Here is a 16,806-nt window from a genome sequence, read left to right as displayed (position 1 = left end):
TGCCACGTCTCAGCAGACCCGGTGGCAACCAGCCTGCCCTCTCCTGTGCACAGGATGGACATACCCCATCACTTCCACAGCAAAGAATAAAGATTTAAAAAAAGGCTTTTACTAACTGAAACACCCACTACCACCAGGAGCAGCCGTGGAAGGTGAATGAGACGGAATCGTTTGTGAAATATGTGGCAGCCGATTCTGAGCATTTAGACAATAAAGTGCCTCTGCTGTGTGCCACCACATTTCTCTTTCAACCAAGGAGCGTATTACTATACCTGCATTGCCAGGGACGCTGAGCACCGTGCCGATAGAGATCAGGATGGGGTATGTAAGCACGACGCCAACATTAACCAGAATGTTGAATGCTGGGGAAAAAAACAGAAAAAATAATATATGATTATGCAGAAAAGCACTAGAGCGAGGCATTTTTCCTCCACCCTGACCCCACGAGTGTGATGGGGTGATAGCAGCAGGGAACCCAGGCTCTAATGGGCAGTAAATACAATTACCCTGTGAAGTTAACCAAGCATGCTGTAGTGAGACCAGGGTTTTGCTGCCATGTTGAAGGCAAGCTGAAAGCGGAGAGAAGTACAAATGCTCAACGCCTTTAATTTATGGATTTATGGGGTGCTTTGTTTTGTTTTTAGTAACAGTCTTCCCATCCAGCTTCAGTTTTCTTGAGATAACAAAAGCCAATTGTAAAACTTCCCTTTCATACCATCCTTCAGGGTGCTGCCGTAAGGGAGCAGCAAGCTCTCAGAGCCAAGGCTGGTGCTGAGCAGTGTGGCACTCCCTAGGCATTCCTCTTCTGTCGGTGGCAGTCCCCTGTGTGGAAGGAGCAGGTCTGTCTGCTCCACAATGCTGTTTCCTCCTGCCTGGGGTTATATTTTCAGGCGGAACTCTGGGTGGTAAGTCATCCCTATATTTCTTCCCTTGGGTGCTGACAGAGAAGCTGCAGCTCAGGTTAGAGTAGCTTCAAGGAATGGCAAAGGCTTGCTCTCAACACCTCAGCCGTCAGTCCTGCCACCCCGTAGGATGGCTGCACTATATGCTATGTACTGGCACTGGCGTCCTCTTTGTTTCCTTTTAATATACTTGCAGTGGAGGCAAACCTCTTCAATTATGAAATAATAGAGACTTTAGTAAAGGGAAGTATGTTCTTATACCTCTAAATTAAAACACCCTGGGCTGAATCCAATAGCTATTCTGCCTGGCTACGGGATAGCCATTGGGGCTCTGAAAGAAGTGCTGTGGAAGAGAGGAGGGGAGGTGGAGGCTGCAGGAAATGATACAGACAAAGTGTCCCACCCCGGTGGGTCCCCATATTGGTGTGTGCATACCAGTCCACATCAGTGCACGGCAGGAGCTGCTTGAGTACATGCAGCCCTTTGAAATTCAATTGATAGCGATCAGACTGTGCCAGAGACAGGGAAATATCAATAAAACCACCGTAGGAACGTGAAGATGAGACGTGGACAATTAGTAAGGCTGCTTCGTGTTTATTCTCTGCTACTAAGATTCGTGTTAAGGCTTCCTATGAAATTGTTACTCGCTCATCAAGGAGTACCCATTTGCACTGGGACCAGATTTCACTGTGAGAGCTTTGCTGCTAATCAGAGGGGAAATGTTTGTGTCTGACGCTCACCTGGTACCGGGGACAGGAGGAGGAAACAGAGAAATGAGTACACGTTATCACATACCTAACCAGAGGCCAGCCACTCCGCACAGGTAACCCCATGGCACAGCAGAGAACGGCGACCAGTACTCCACTTTGGTAAAGTACAGTATGATGGGGGTAACCGAGATGAAAATTAAATTGAAGAAGCCCAAGGTGGAGACAAAATGAGCAGCCTCCCCGAAGTTTGCACTGCCAAGAAACATCTTGAACAAAACCTGCAAAGGAGAGCAAAGAGGAGGGTTTAGGCTCACGTCTGTCCTGGAGAGCAAAGTCCTCCTGCACAGGGTCCTCTGTTCCTTCGGGGAGAGCCGGGCACAGGGGCAGCCCTGACCAGGACACGGTGCCACAGCCTAGGCTTTCACTAAAGGAGAGTTTTGCAAGGGAGATTTGGGGATGATTTCTGCCTTACTTGCATTTTAGCACAACGAGAGGTACCGTGTTGTTATTAACAGGGGGAAGGTTGAGTCTGTACAACAAAGCTTAGCACAAAGTGCCAAGAGGAGTGAGTGTAATTATGAAGCCAAAGACAACGCGGCCCTTGCAGTGAAAGTTACTGGAGGGGGGCTGTGAGAGGAGCGTCTAGCCTGGAGAAACTCGCTTCAGAGTTGCTTCAAGGCAGCACGAGCCTTGTGGAGGATTTGCCCTAGACGACCCTAAATTCATACACTTTGAGGGACTCACGAATGCTCACAATGAATTTATCCGAGAGACAGCAAAATCTAAAACCAGGAGGGAACTTCTCATCCTGCCACAATCAAGTCTGAACTTCTGCCCGTCTTCACACACTCTCTGCCCCCCCCCGATCTGGCAATAACCACAGCCACCTTTAGCCCACCCTGCCTCTAGGTCATACATCCCTCCCTTCTCCACCCCTCACCTTCAAGGGCAGCCACTGCTTTCACACAGCGGGGGCAAAGCGCCGCACGTCTGCAAGGCACAGGCTGCACCAGGGGCTCCCAGCCTGGCACGAGAGCAGAATATGCAAGAGAGCTGCACTGCGGACCGGGGACGAGACATCTGTCCTCGCTGGAGGAGAGCGGCGCTCGCCGCATTCTCCCTCTCCTCCCGCTGCATATGGCAAGCCCGTTCGAAACGGTGTCAATAAAGCGCGGTGGCAGGAAATGATTAAAACATGATACCGAACTCCTTGCAGCATAATAATGGAGATTTCATTAAAGGCTCATAAAGCAAAGGCACGCTGAGTATTCGGCAGCTCCAGACTAATTGCCCTCCTAGTAAATTTTCTGATGTTGTGACATTGCCCGGGCACAACACGAATGATGCGGGAGGGGTGAATAAATTAAAGTACTTATTTCATAGGGATTTACTTTGTACTTGTGCGTTTTTAACATCCAACGTTACAGAAATAAGAATATTAATAAACAGTTGTGACTTACCTTATATAATGCAGATGTAGAGGCTGATCCAACAGCATATGCTACCCCGATAATTGAATCACCCTGGAAACCATCTGCATATGCCATCATTACGATTCCTGTGATTGCCATTATTGCTGCCACTATCTGCACAGACAAAGCAAAGCGACATAAAGCTCACTGCAGTTTCATTACACGGGAAGAGATTATCGCTGTGTGGGGTTTCAATGAGTGTCACTAGCTGCTTTCTCTGACTTTAAGCCTTACCCGTTTCCCTTAAATAGGTGGTTAAGAACTGTTGGGAGAAGCGGAAAACATAATGAAAGGCATCCACTTGGGAGATATGACTTCAAGAAATCGTAAGACGTTGTGCTCAACTATACAAGAGGACAAATATTGAGCAAAGCCACCAATTTGACCAATTTGAATTGAAATCTAAGCACTGAAATGCAAATGTGTGTGTGTCCCTCATCTGAAGAGCCCAGACAGAGCTTCTACGAAACTTCAAAGACAAACAACAAAACTAAGTATCTGCACCATGTCTGAAATCCCGGGTCTTGACTCCAAGGAACTCCAAGCAGTGTCAGGGATCCCTCCATACTTTGTTCCTTGAAAAACTCCTTCTCTCTGCCTAATTGCTCTAAGAAGGTAAATACAGAGTCTACATTTCAAAGGTGCTGAATAATTAACTTCCACAGACTTAAAGGAAAACGCATTTCCTCAGACCTGTGGAAAATTGCAGCTCCATTTCTGAAAGATTTTTATATAGATTTAAAAGGAATTACTGTGACATTAAACATTTTGTCGTTATAAAAAAGGTCGCTCATTACTAGAGCTCGGTGTAGAGCAGAGGAAGCACAACTGCAGATACCCAGGGTTGGCTGTTAGAGAATCACCAGCGGTATTTAAGGATTGGACACTTCTCTGTCATCAGATATCCATTAAATCACACAACTCCCCAGCGAGAAAGAGGAGGAGGGCTCTCCCCGTTCATACAAGCTAAGAAACAAATGCGGTTATCCTCGACAGAGTAACCCTGTGTGCCGCCCACAGGTCAGATTAAGCAGACATGGCTCTGGGTCAACTTCAAGGCTGGCGTTTGAAATTCAGGTCCCCCCAGCCTAACGGCGAGGGCTGGGGTCCCATATATACCCACATCTCTCGGGTGTAATGCAAAGGTTCAATGAGATTTGGAAAAACCTCAGGAAGAGGGGACAAGGTGGCTTCCCTCCCCTTCCCTGAATAACAGCCTGGTGGTCAGGCCCCTCTGGAGAAGGGCTGAGTCCCTTCGTGCCCCCAGGACAGCCACCTGAGGACGCAGGACTTTCAGCTGCAGCCTATCGAGGCAGATAGGGGAGCACGTTGCATTTTTCAGGGCCTAAATGGAAACCTGGCCTCACTGCTTCAGTGAGTTTGGGTCCTGGGAGAGCTGACCCTCTGCTGCTCCCCCTGCAGCACTCGGGGCAGGGGTGGCACGGGACCACAAACCAGCACCCAAGATGCAGCAATGCTGAATTTGACCTCAAACCTATTTCTATCCAAGGACCTTCGAGTAAACTAAAGTTAAATTCTCTTAGAAGAATGAGTTTCAGTGGCATTTCAGGCTGCCCCCAGCCCCATCCAGCCTGGCCTTGGGCACTGCCAGGGATGGGGCAGCCACAGCTCCTCGGGGCAGGCTGCGCCAGGGCCTCACCGCCCTCACTGTGACGAATTTCTTCCTTATATCTAACCTAAACCTACATTCTTTAACTTAAAACTCTTACCCCTGTCCTATCATTACACTCCCTGATAGATGATGTAATAATTCTGTAATACTGCTGTTCCTCCTTACGGTTTATCCTAGCATACGAATACCACAAAGGCCCGGCCTGGAAGCAATGCAGAATTAGACCCAGGACCTTTCAGAAACCAGCACGACACCTCCTATTAGTCCTCAGAAGCCTCCCCCTTGCCCTGCTGCGCTGCGTGTCTGTTTTAACCTGAGGCTGCGTTATCCACCTTGCCTCGCACATGAATTCAGACGTAGCGTTTCAGCTGTCAGCTGCAATGCTTCAGCAGCAATATCTCAAGCAGTATCTCCCACAAGACAAAATAGAAAAGTCCGATAGCTATGCCCTTCTCCAAACGGAAAGGATGAAGACTTAACACCCGGACCCAGCAGGAGAACCCTTGCCTTGTGCTAGGGGCGAGGAGTAAATCCATCATCCCCGCGGGGAGATCCTTCCTGGTGGGAAAAACACCTCCCCGGTCTGACCACACCAAATTCAGAGAGACAGCTTCCTAATTTAATCAACGATTTAGAAAGCCAGCCGCCTTTTCCCCTGAAACAACTAAAATGATGGACACTATGGAGCATCATCTCATGAGATTTCAAATAAATATGACCTGATATGGGAAAAGAGGGAGAACGTTATTTAAACTTCATGTTGGAAGCTCGTCCTGCAAATTACACATCACTGCATTAGCACAGTTGACCTCTGCCTAGCAATTGTGGCGTGTTTGCTTTAGAAACCTGCGAGCGCATCCTGCAGGCTCCTGTGAGCTGACGAGCAGCAGCAAGGTCACAAAGCAAAGCCGGCTGTTGTAGCTGACAGCTCGTTAAACGAAGCTTTTAATTAACAGAGGAGCGTAGTAACTTTCTTTTGGAGCCTCTTAGGTAAGGAATGAAATTAGCCTGCCTCTTTTTTTTTTGTTGTTTTTTCCTGGAAGAGAGCTGTGCCAACTAATATTTAGTCAAGAACATTTGTTTTTCCACTTGGAGCACAGCAGAAAATGGGGTGCTGCAGTGAAGAGATCTGCCTCCATGCTACAGACAACCTTCTTTTGGGGAAAACTGTCCCCAAAGCATTCTGCACCTACCTAATAAGCATTAATTCAGCTTAACAGATGAAACACAACCAAAGGCTCAAACATTGAGAACTTTTAAGCACACGGCTACAGCAAAGCATCATAAACCAGCAGAGCTATTCAAATACATGAAGTATTTTAAATATTTGTGCTCGCTCTGAGCTACAGCTGTCTGGACTTCCCCAAGTCCCAGTGTAACGTGGATACAGGCTGCCTTATTAATTCATGAGACATTCACAAGTGGCCAAGCAAACAGGGCTATGGTGTGGGCAGAGGCTGTGCCGCTTCCCTGGGCAGTGCAGTAGGTGCTCAGGGTGGCTAAGGGTCTACCTGCACTGAAGTTATGACTCTTTGCATTTTTATAGGTAAATAGCCACACACTCATTAATGTATACATCATTCTCATGAGTATATTCTTCCTCCGGTGTGAGTTTTTCTCTCTGTGGCTGGGTGCAGGCTCCTTCCCACACTACAGCATCCCTGCCAAGGGCACTGCAGAGCGCACACTCCAGGTAGCTCAAATGCAGCCAGGCGTGGAGCCCTTGAAGCCCTCCTGCAGCCAGCTGATGCTTCCACAAGCAAGTCTACGCTGCACCATAAGGCGGCTACCACGACGGGTTTGTCTTCAGACAGCCCACCTGAAAATCCAGCTCCCAGCAGCTGCTTTTCCAGGACTGGGGCGCCAGCAGGGAGCTGGCAACGCTGGCGATCTGCTGCAGAGCTGCTGAGCTGTCACGGCCGCTGGTTCTCGAGCCCAGGCAGCCAAAAGCTGCCTCAGGTACACGCACCGGCTGCTTCCCCACCACGATGCGCTGCAGACATGCCCTGCGGCTCCACGGCTCTGCCAGAGCTGCTGGGAGCTGAGCTCCTTTGAAAAAAACCTGGCTGTGCTCCTGGCTGCCGAGTGCTTCTGTACAAACACTGGCTCGGAGTATATCATTACCCTTATTTCTTCTCGTCCCCTCGCTGTCCAAATAACCTAATTACACCTGCTGTCTGAGAGCCTGAGATGCATTCAAAACACACGAGGCTGGATCCGTGCTGCTTTGTCGTATTTCAGTTCTCAAAACACTTTCCTGCGTGGTTATTAACATCATTAAGTGTTATTCTGGCAAGAGGGCTGCTGGAAAACGCTGCTAATTGCCCTTCCAAGCACGCTGCATACAGAATCTGCCAGTTAGCAGCAAAAACGGTTTCTTTTACGTGCAGGATTTGCTCTTCACTTCTTCTGCCAGGATTTTTTGTACAAACCTCGCGGTGTTTAGAGCATTAATACCAATGCATATTTATAGCAACTTCTTTTCAGTCAGTGAAAAATGGCTAATAACTGAGGATAGCTTTAGTATTTTTTACCAGAGTGTTTTTTTTGTTTTTTTTTTTAAGAGAGTGGGCTAGGGAAATACAATAGTTGTGTTTGCTCTTCTAGAAAGAAGCTGACTTAGACAAAAACAGTAGCTTAAAAGGTACAAAATTTCCTATTTTTTCTGCAGGGCTCAGTAGCACCTTGCACAAGTGAGTAATAACAGCAGGAGGCTGAGATGATCAAGGGACGGGGAGGGAAGTACAGCCTCAGAAGTTACTGCTCCTGTTAACTGCTGTAGAGAGGAACTGAGCATTTCAAACCCTGCTTATTCTTTGAGTTAGCCATCAGCATGAGGGTAGGTCACACTCATCTGATGTTTTCACGTTTTATGAAATAAATATACAGATGTCTGGCTTTAGCACCGTAAGGTGAAATGTCCGTGTCCTTACCTTCAAGGAAACCATGGCTGGGGTCTATGAAACACCAGGGAACCTCCTTCACTTTGTCTGGTCTGGTTTTGAGTTGACCCTGGTGGGACACGGACCCTCCACTGAGCCCGTCCAACAACCCCCTGCCGGCAGATCCCCACCCAAAGGAGAGCTTGCTCGTGTGACGACACGCAGGGGTTTGATGCTCAGCCTCCATGCCGTGACCAACCACCCGGCCAGTCCCGTCCCACTGGGAGACCCAAGGAACTGTTTTCCTTTAAATAGTTCCCTCTTCTGCTCCCAAAGGCCAAGCACAGCGCTCTGCTCAGCAGGCTACATCAGCTGCCCGTGAGTCAGGATGCCTTGTCCTTTCCTTTCTGAGCCCCTCTACCTCACTATTAACCAAAAATGTTGGTGTCTTTGTCATTTTATATAAAAGCCCATTTGGATGAGATCCCGATCCATCATGCTTTCCACACAACTTACATCCAACTGCCCCTCTGGTCCTGGGCATCAAACCTGCCCCAAGGAGTCCCTAATTGAGTTCAAGGCCCTTGGCAGTTCGGTCAGGATTGTAGCCAACGAGACCATGAGGCCGTGGATCATTTCAGTGGGACAACCTGCATGAGCAGAAACAGCAGAAGGGGCATACCTAGTCCTCAGCCAAGATATAAAGGCAACAAGTTAAATTGCTGGCTACTAGGACATTTGGGTACATAAAATCACAGGAAACACGCCTGCTCTTCCCCAGGTCCATGCACACATAATTTTGCTTGAGTTCTTTTTTTGTTTGTTTGTTTGTTTTTCAAGAGTAAAACATTTCCATATGACTGACAGTGTGTCCTGTAAGGCTTTAATGAAAAACACACCCTCATGCAAAGCAGCTGCTGTCACTTTTAAACCCCATTTGGCACATGTATGGAGGGGTATGCATGTGTAAAATGTAACAGGATGCCATAAGAAAATATGCTACTTATTGAAAAAAAAATACCTATTCAAAGAACTGATAAGGTTGCTTTGGTTAGAACCTAAGCATTTATCATTAAGTTTAAAATAAAACTGAGTGTTCTTCAGCACTGTAACCCAAGACAGAACAGTTTTATAAGAATTTGGAAGTCCTCCTATTGTAATTAATCTAATTACACTTAGTTGTAACTGCTAAGTTTGTATTACCTCTGGAGTCTGACATCTCTAACTGATCTTAAGGCTCAGGTTCGCATCATTAATCAAAATGAGAAATGGTTTCATGGTATATGCATACCATAATGCAGCAGCACTATGGTAGCACAATAGCTTATGGATTTAAGGGTAGGTATGAAAACAAGAGAGGTGAAAATCAGGCATGTCATTACCCTTGCTCCCATGAACCTGTCTTTCAGCACGATCCAAGAAAGCAAGAAGACAAAAGCTTTGTTACAACAGAACAGGGCAGAGACGTCTGTGGCTGTCAGCTTCTTTAAAGCCAGTAAATACAAGTAGTTAGTCAAAGTCCACAGGATAGAAAAGGGAGCAGTCCTTTTAAGAAAGAGTTTCAGCGTCAAACCGTCTTCACCAAAAATCCGACTGCATTCCCTAAGGAAAGAAAAGAGTTTAAAGCTCAGCTAGAATTGTGCTTAGCATTCACTCCAGCACAGCAGACATTCATTAGACTTTTATCACACTCGATTAAGTGCTTTTCTTAACTACTCTGCACACCCCTAAGAAAGTATTGGTTAATTCACACAGAGCAAATAACCTACATTTTTCTCAAACAGCAGTTTCCCAAATAGAAAAGAAGTAACTTACCTGGAATAATCACACTGTGTGCAACAATGATCCCAGGGCCTCGCTCACATAAATGAAGGTTATCTATAAAACACTGACAGTTCTCAGCTTCTGCCTCCAAGGCCGTGAACACGACGATTATAACTGCAATTTTTTTTTTCTTCAGCTTGACAAATTTTCTCTCGCTTTACTCTGAAACCTGCTTTTATTTTTATTTAAATATATTCTAGTCTACGGCCAAGCAAGCTTTGAGAATCGCCCGGGATGCTCAGAAGCCCTGCCAGCCACATCGCCACAGGGGGACAGGCACCCACCGCAAGTGGGGCTGAGCTGATGGGGCCGAGTCTGGGGAAAGAAAGGAAAGGGGAAGGGAAGGGTGTTTTACAGCTGCATTTTATTGTAGAGGGAAAAGTTGTGTGCACTTAAAGACTTCTCTTTGTGGATCCAATTGCAAAAAGCCCTCTAGCACAAGCTAGAGCTGTGTGTCACACACGACTTGGGCGAGCTGTTTGCTTCTTAGGATTTCAAGAAACAGAAGTGTCAGCTCGGAAGACTGCCCACCTCTACCTTACCCAACTGCGAAGGCCAATTTTTAGCAAATCCATTGTCTGTGTGCTTGGTTAAAGGGATTCCTCGAGATACCGTGGTACGATTCAGTTCTTGACTTCAGTGCAGGCTCGCTGGCATGTCTGTATAAAACAGGGGTTGTCCCACACGGGAACGCGTCACAAAACTAAAATGCCAGGGGAGCAAACCAAGGTACGATCAAACCACATCATTACGAGGCAACATTAAGGGACTCGTTGAAATCCCACGAGGCCTCAGGGCCCCAAAGTGTTCACAGCCAAACATGGCTGTGGTTGGAAAATTCCTAAAATACCAACTACGTGGAACTAACGAGCAACTTCAAAGAATGCATTGCAAAACAGAGCCAAAAGCACTTGAGGGTTTTGGTGGTGGTGGTGGTGTTTCTTTGTTTGTTTGGTTTTGAGGTGGGAGGATAATCATTATCCAGTTTTGAGCTTTCTTTTATAGACAGAGTTGTTTTCAGGTGTCCTAAACCACTTTTCCTAAATTTGGGGAGTTGAACTGTTAAAAATATATATATATATATTTTTTGCTATTACAAGTACAACCATTTCATTTTCAGGAAAGCTGAATAATAACATCTACATAGTATGTAAGATGAGCTATGTCTTACTTAATAACTACTCATTCCCTGCTGCCACTAAAATGACCCAAGATACAACGCAGTCATTTTTGGTAACAGTAAGTTCCTTTCTCAAACTCTGTACTGGTGTGAGCAACAAGCTAATGCTCAGGCAGGTGGATCTGCAAATTATCTCCTTCACTCTGTCTGACCTAGCCTTTCTCAGAAGTCAGCCCTTTTCCTATAGGTCTGAACATGGAAAAAGAACGGCTAGTGGTGTGTACCATTTATCCGGGATGCAAAGCAAATTAAGTGCAGCAAACAAATTAATGCCTAAGTTTGAACGTAGGCTGTTGTGCCACTCATTTCCACTGGAGTTAAATGCCATGAAACTCCTTGTCTGAGAACGGACCCACTGGTAGCAGAGACGTGAATGTTTTGTTGGCTTGCAGATGTAGCAGTTGATGTTTAAAAGATGTTTTTCTCCCCATGAGACTTAGGTAAATGCAGAGGTGATTCTGAGCTCAGACAGATGGCCTCTGACCTGGATGCACCATACCTGTGCTAGCATTACATGACACCAGGGCTGGTGTTCACTGTCTTGTCAAGAACAGATCTGAATTGTGAGCTCTAGACTTGTACGGAGCCTGATGTCCAAACCAGTGGGAATTCCGCATCGATTTAGAAGCACGATTGGATCGTTACATGGTTGTAAATCCAACCTGACTCAGACGCTGTCAGGATCTGTCTTAGAGGGAACAAACTTGTGCTATATTAAAAGAGAGAGAGGTGCTTGGGCTGCTTGCAATAACGCAGGGCACAATTCACTATCCCAAAAGCAACAGCAAAATCATCCGAGCACGTCACTGTGGCACAGTCTGCAAGGCAGCAGCACAAGCTCTTCTAAAAATGTGCCACGGGAAATTATATCCCTGTAATCCCTGTGCCTGGCAAGGTGAGGCAATGAGAGCGGGCAGATAAAAGGGACCGGCAGCTGTAGCTGCAGGCCGGCTGGGCCAGAGCTATGCACGAGACGCTGGGAATATGCCCAGCACTTCTGCTCGTCTGTCCGTGGGGAGGGCAGGAGGCTTCCAAAAGTCAAAAAGGGGTGCTGGAGGGGGCAGATGCCAGAACGGGTCAGGTTTTCTTGTCCTGTAGATCTCCAGGATGTCTGCACCCCGACGAACTCCGAGCAGAGCCAGGAGGATGGGGTCCAAAGTGCCCTGACTGTGAATGCTTGGAAGGAGGAAGCCTCGGCAAGTTTTGTATTATTCTGGGTTGGGCTCTCTGAGCTGGTCAGCTATCTGGCAGAGACAGCTGTGGCACTGCCAAACACGTCGCTTCTCTCTGAGTTCTCAGAAGCAGTGGGAGGGATGAACACAAATTCACAACTAGGAAAAGAAATCTGGAAAAGCTTCATATGCCCCAGGCAATGAACTGTTCAAGTACATCAAGGAGCCTTCATCACACACAGGAGAAAGCAATGACCAGACAGAACAGAGGCCAGTGATTCAGTGGTTCCTCATCTGTCAGCTAAAAGAAGAAGGAAAAAAAAAAAAAAAAAAAGCAGCAAAAATTTGTGGCAGGGTCGTGCTGAGCAAGACAGAGACCAGATGAACTCACCTCTGTGCCCAGGAGAGCTCCGAGTGCCCGATGAATAATGCTCAGCGAGTGAGGAGATGGGACGAATACTTTATTTCCCCATCCGTGTCTACAGGAGATTGCCTCGGCCTTTGTGAAGGCTGGCTGCTCAGTGGTTAACTCAGCCTCTTTGGCATGCAACTAAAATTAAACTTGCAGAAGTCATCAGGACCTGACAGTGATTAAAACCCTGCGCTCAGGGGAGAGGGCTCGGCGGATCCCTCCTTGATACAGATATCTGCAGGCTGTTGACTTAAAGGCAGAGACAGATCTAAGGGCAGCTGACCCTGAAACTATGACACAAACTATTTCCAAATGCACAAGAAGTCTATTTAAAACCTGCCCTCTAACACAAATAGCTCCTTTTATTTGCAGGTAGCCCTCAGCCATCAGCTCTGGGCAGCGTGCCATGCTCTCAGGAATTACAGCACCTCAGGCAGACGTGTAGCTTTGCCTCTGGCACCCACCGAACAGCTTGCACCACCTCGTCGTTATTCTGATGCCAGAGCCTGCAGAAGAATAGGTTTATTCACCCCTGACGCACGGCAGACTCTGGAGTGCAATGCAGCAGCTGGTTTTAAAACAGCTTATAGAAAAAACAGAGCTAACAGACGCTACCTGGGGTAACATGAATACAAGGAATGTAATTACCGCATCCAGAGTAATACTTGGCAGGGCTGCCAGTGACATTAGGGCAGCGAGAAGCACTGCGAGACCTTTTGTCAGCACGAGTTGTTTCCGTGTCGTTCGGTCCTTCTATCCCACTGCTGGCACCTGTGCACTAAAATGCCTTCTAGCTCCGTCTCAGGAGATGGACACCGCAGTAGTGGTGGTTTAACAAACGTTGAATTGTTTTCCAGGAATGACCGAGTTCTCATTTTGTGTCTTGTCTAAACATAAAGAAAGAGCCCGGTTTTGTGTGAACCTCTCACACAAGTCACGTCTGGCTCCAGAAGCACAGGATTGCTGTCTCCTAACAGGAATGGCCCAAGGGAAGCCCTGGTTTTGTGCTGCTGGTCTTCCTCCCTACCATTGACCCATTTGGGGCAGCTTCAGGAAATACAGATCCTCATGTCTCCTCTGGAAAGACCTTCGCAGTGAAGATCTAGAGTTGAGTGCTATTCTAGAAGTGGCTGAGGAAGCTGGGACGAGCTACTGCTGCAACATCGATGGAGACATTTGTAGATGACAAACTTGCTGATGGCAGAAGACAGCAAACATCAGCCACTTTGGGCTCTATTTAGCTTAAGTGAGGCTCACATCTTGTTGTCCTTCTTCCTAGAAAACCAGCTCTTCCCAACATGCTCATCTTTCCTCAAACCCACACCAACAACACCCTTCCTTGAAGGCTGCATAGCACCTGGCATTACAGCAAGCTATATTCTGGCAGAAAGCCGTCCTACATTACAGAGTTTGTCCTTGAGAAACCAAGACAGGGCACAGGGAGGCAAAATTTCCTGACATTGAAAATATCTTCCACCTAACCCCAGCCATAACTCTATCAGGGCCCTACGCCAAGCCTGTGAAGTGCTTTCTGCTGTAGTAAATATCAGCAGGGTTAAAATTTCCACTGCTGAGCTTCAGGACTTCTTGTTCATGGCTATTGCAAGGACTCTCACATTTCAAGATCTACATTATGTGGGACATACCTGTTATCTACAACACTGGGAAGAGACAAAGAGCTGTGTTTTCCACCTGAAGACAACTAAGATACTTCACAGAAATGCAGCAGGGAGGTAATAACTGTGAGTTAGTTTTTGAGACCACAAAATTTAATCTCTAAGGTAACGTATGAGAGGTAAGAAGCACACAATTTACAGTCTCAAGATTATAGCCTTTCAGAAAGCCAATGTAAAGCTGAAGACAGACTTCTATCCTTGCAAGCAGGATTTATTTGTTGAGCCATAAAAAGTAACAATGGCCCTATACAGCTTTACCAGCCTGGGGCAGCACTCTGCAAGTCACTAGCATGATCACTGGTCTCTGCCAAGATACCTCGACATTGTTTGTTCAGATCCACTGGGAATATCTGCTGGACAAAATGTCATATGTCTTTAAAGCTCATAGTGAGTAACTACATCCTCCAGAAACACGAACACAAATTTCCTCTGGACTCTGAGGCAGGCCTGGAATCGTTACAGGACAGGCTTTACCAGCAGGAATTGGCTACTCACTCCACAGAAATAAAACCACCAAATGAAGCAACAAGACACCTTTGTAAACGTAATAATAATAATAATAATAATAATAAACAGTAGCAGGAACAGTATCAAAACCACAAAACAAGTAGTTATGCAAGCAATTGGTCTAGTTGGAAAACAACCCTGCTGTGGGTAGGAGGCTGGGTTACATGACCTCCACAGATCCTTTCCAAACTAAATCTTTCTATAACTCTGTGGATTTAAATACCACAGATGATGCTTTTCAATTCTTTAAGTCATCCGAAAACCAAGCAATCATCCTGAAGAGATTTCCATTCCCGTATCTAAGCAGAAAGAGTTTGGCTTGTCAAGTCATAGCGCAGCACAGACCAAGTAGACTGGTCCCCATGATGAAGTCAGTACTTGCCAGCAGTTATTTGCCAGATCCTCCCTGGGATCTGCATTCCCAATACATCTGGAATGGGAAATACTCTGGGAACACGCCTCACCACCGGCCCATCAGCTCTAGCACTGGTCTCTTCTTTGCACACATTCACAAACCAGCTTCACATCTGTGAGCAGAAATTCCTCCGGGCATGTAAGCATGTGTCGTCAAATTTAACAGCTGAACTCTTAGCAGCTTGGGAAATGTATCTGTTATTTAAGCATGCTTTTATTATGCACTGCCACGAATGTTTGGACCAAAACTTCGTTCTGATGGGTATGTAATCAACCAACCAACTGCTGAGGATCTATCTGCAGGGATATTTATTCTCACCTTGTTCCTTATTTGCTCTGCATTTGTTATTACTTTACCCCATACCCAGAAGCCAAGCTGACAGTGTTAATGTTCTCACAAATACTCCAGAAAGAATCTCAATGAAAGCATCATTAACGTACAAAGCACCAGGGTTTTCAGAGAAGCAGTTAATTAAGTGCAACTGTTCAATTTTAGCCACGCTGATTTGACAGAAATGATAATTTAGGGCCAAATTATATCTCAGATCCTGGCAAAAGCAGCCGAGGGAAGACTTTGGCCCCGCTACACTCCAGCTCTGACAGTCACAAATCCAATTCCCTGAGTGCTCAATGACAGACCTTCAGTACCTTGCAGAACACACAATTCTGTTGGAGGCAGTAAGATTGTTTTCAAAGCAAGTCTACACTGGAGTAACAGAAATGGGTCCCAGCTCAAAACTGTCCTGTGAATACCTTCCTTCCATGGGCAAGGCATGTTATACCTTGGCACACTGAATTTAGCTCCATCCTTTAAAGCAGCTTCTACTTCAGTATCAGATCAGTAGAGTAATGGAAGTAGAGGAGGTAGTTAACTTTACTAGAATAAAGTTAACTGCCCCAGAAGGTGGTGGCACTTCCAAGCCCCAAGAACAGGTTAGATATGGCTTTGTTAATGATATGGCTTTGATATGGCTTTGTTCTAACAGGTTAGATATGGCTTTGTTAAGTACTGGCCAGGGTGGAGGTGAGCCAGCTTGGTCCTGATGCAGTGCTGGTGGTGGGACTGGATGCCTTCTTTGGGTCCCCCGAAAGAAGGCTGCCTTCTAAAAAGAAATGGGCATTTATACATCTCCACCCCTGCAGACTAATATTATAGTCAATACTGCAGACTCCTACAGTCTTTGCAGTTGAGGCTGAGTTCAATTGCAACTTGCAGCCATGGAAAGCCTGGGGTCAGAGAGCCATTCCTCTCGAAATAGAGAGGAAAAGCTATTTCCATGTGGAGGTTTACAGAACTTAGCCTTCACATCCTTTCCTCACCATGAGTTGTTTTGGTTGCACTTTGTACTGCCATTCTGTCATAAATGGGCCAGGACAGGTTAATTAATGGTGAGTGGAAGCCTGATCCAGACGGGAACACAAAATGTAGAGATCTTAGATAACGGCAAGATTATAGGCAAATTACTGACCTTTCCAACTCAATAAAAAGCCCTCTAAAATCAATTACCCATTTATTCAAGAATATATCACTCATCTGTTAGCCTTTTGTAAGATATTTATGAATGAGATTTTCAGCAGCATGACCTTCAAGCTGTCTTCTGACACCACGGGTCAAACTGAGAAGAGCAGCGATTTCAGTCCACAGAAATCAGGCTGCTTAAAGTGATATTGCCACGATAAAGCCTACCTGATTTTTTTGATTGGAGACTGCTTCTCCTGTGCAGTTGCAAGGTGCCCAGAATAATAAATGGGAAAGACCATAATGTTCCAGTTTGTTGAGAACCAAGTCATGAAAAAAGGACAGTCAAAGGTCTCGTACGTGATTTTGACAAACTGCGTGGTCCCGACCCAGGAGGAAGAGACGGACAAAATGATCAGAAATCTCCAGATAAGCTTAAGGAACGTGGATGTGCAAGACTGGCATCGTGTCTGTCCCTCAGCTTCTTGGCTGCTGCTCTCTGTGTGCGTTTGTGTTCCTTCTTCTCCTGGATTATAAAATAAAAAACAATAAAAAAAAACACA

The 16,806-nt window shown here is 46.3% G+C and overlaps 1 protein-coding gene across 10 annotated transcripts in view; it reads right to left on the bottom strand.

Annotated features, from left to right (window-relative positions):
- Positions 1 to 16,806, bottom strand: part of SLC35F4 (solute carrier family 35 member F4) — a 108,946-nt gene that overhangs the window by 1,096 nt on the left and 91,044 nt on the right. For 7 of the 10 annotated variants that reach the window (XM_048066141.2, XM_048066140.2, XM_066998509.1 and 4 more), the window contains 5 exons: positions 16,472 to 16,769; positions 8,982 to 9,201; positions 3,073 to 3,198; positions 1,698 to 1,890; positions 273 to 362 (listed from right to left, as the gene is read on the bottom strand). In XM_048066141.2, coding sequence (XP_047922098.1) covers positions 273 to 362; positions 1,698 to 1,890; positions 3,073 to 3,198; positions 8,982 to 9,201; positions 16,472 to 16,769 — 927 coding nt within the window. Of the gene's footprint in view, positions 1 to 272; positions 363 to 1,697; positions 1,891 to 3,072; positions 3,199 to 8,981; positions 9,202 to 12,166; positions 14,074 to 16,471; positions 16,770 to 16,806 lie in introns of those variants that run through there. The other 3 variants (XM_066998512.1, XM_048066143.2, XM_066998511.1) reach the window with 3 other exon arrangements.

The sequence above is a fragment of the Anser cygnoides genome, chromosome 5 (genome assembly GCF_040182565.1).
Source record: "Anser cygnoides isolate HZ-2024a breed goose chromosome 5, Taihu_goose_T2T_genome, whole genome shotgun sequence".
NCBI lineage: Eukaryota > Metazoa > Chordata > Aves > Anseriformes > Anatidae > Anser > Anser cygnoides.
This window is presented reverse-complemented; position numbering and strand designations above follow the sequence as displayed.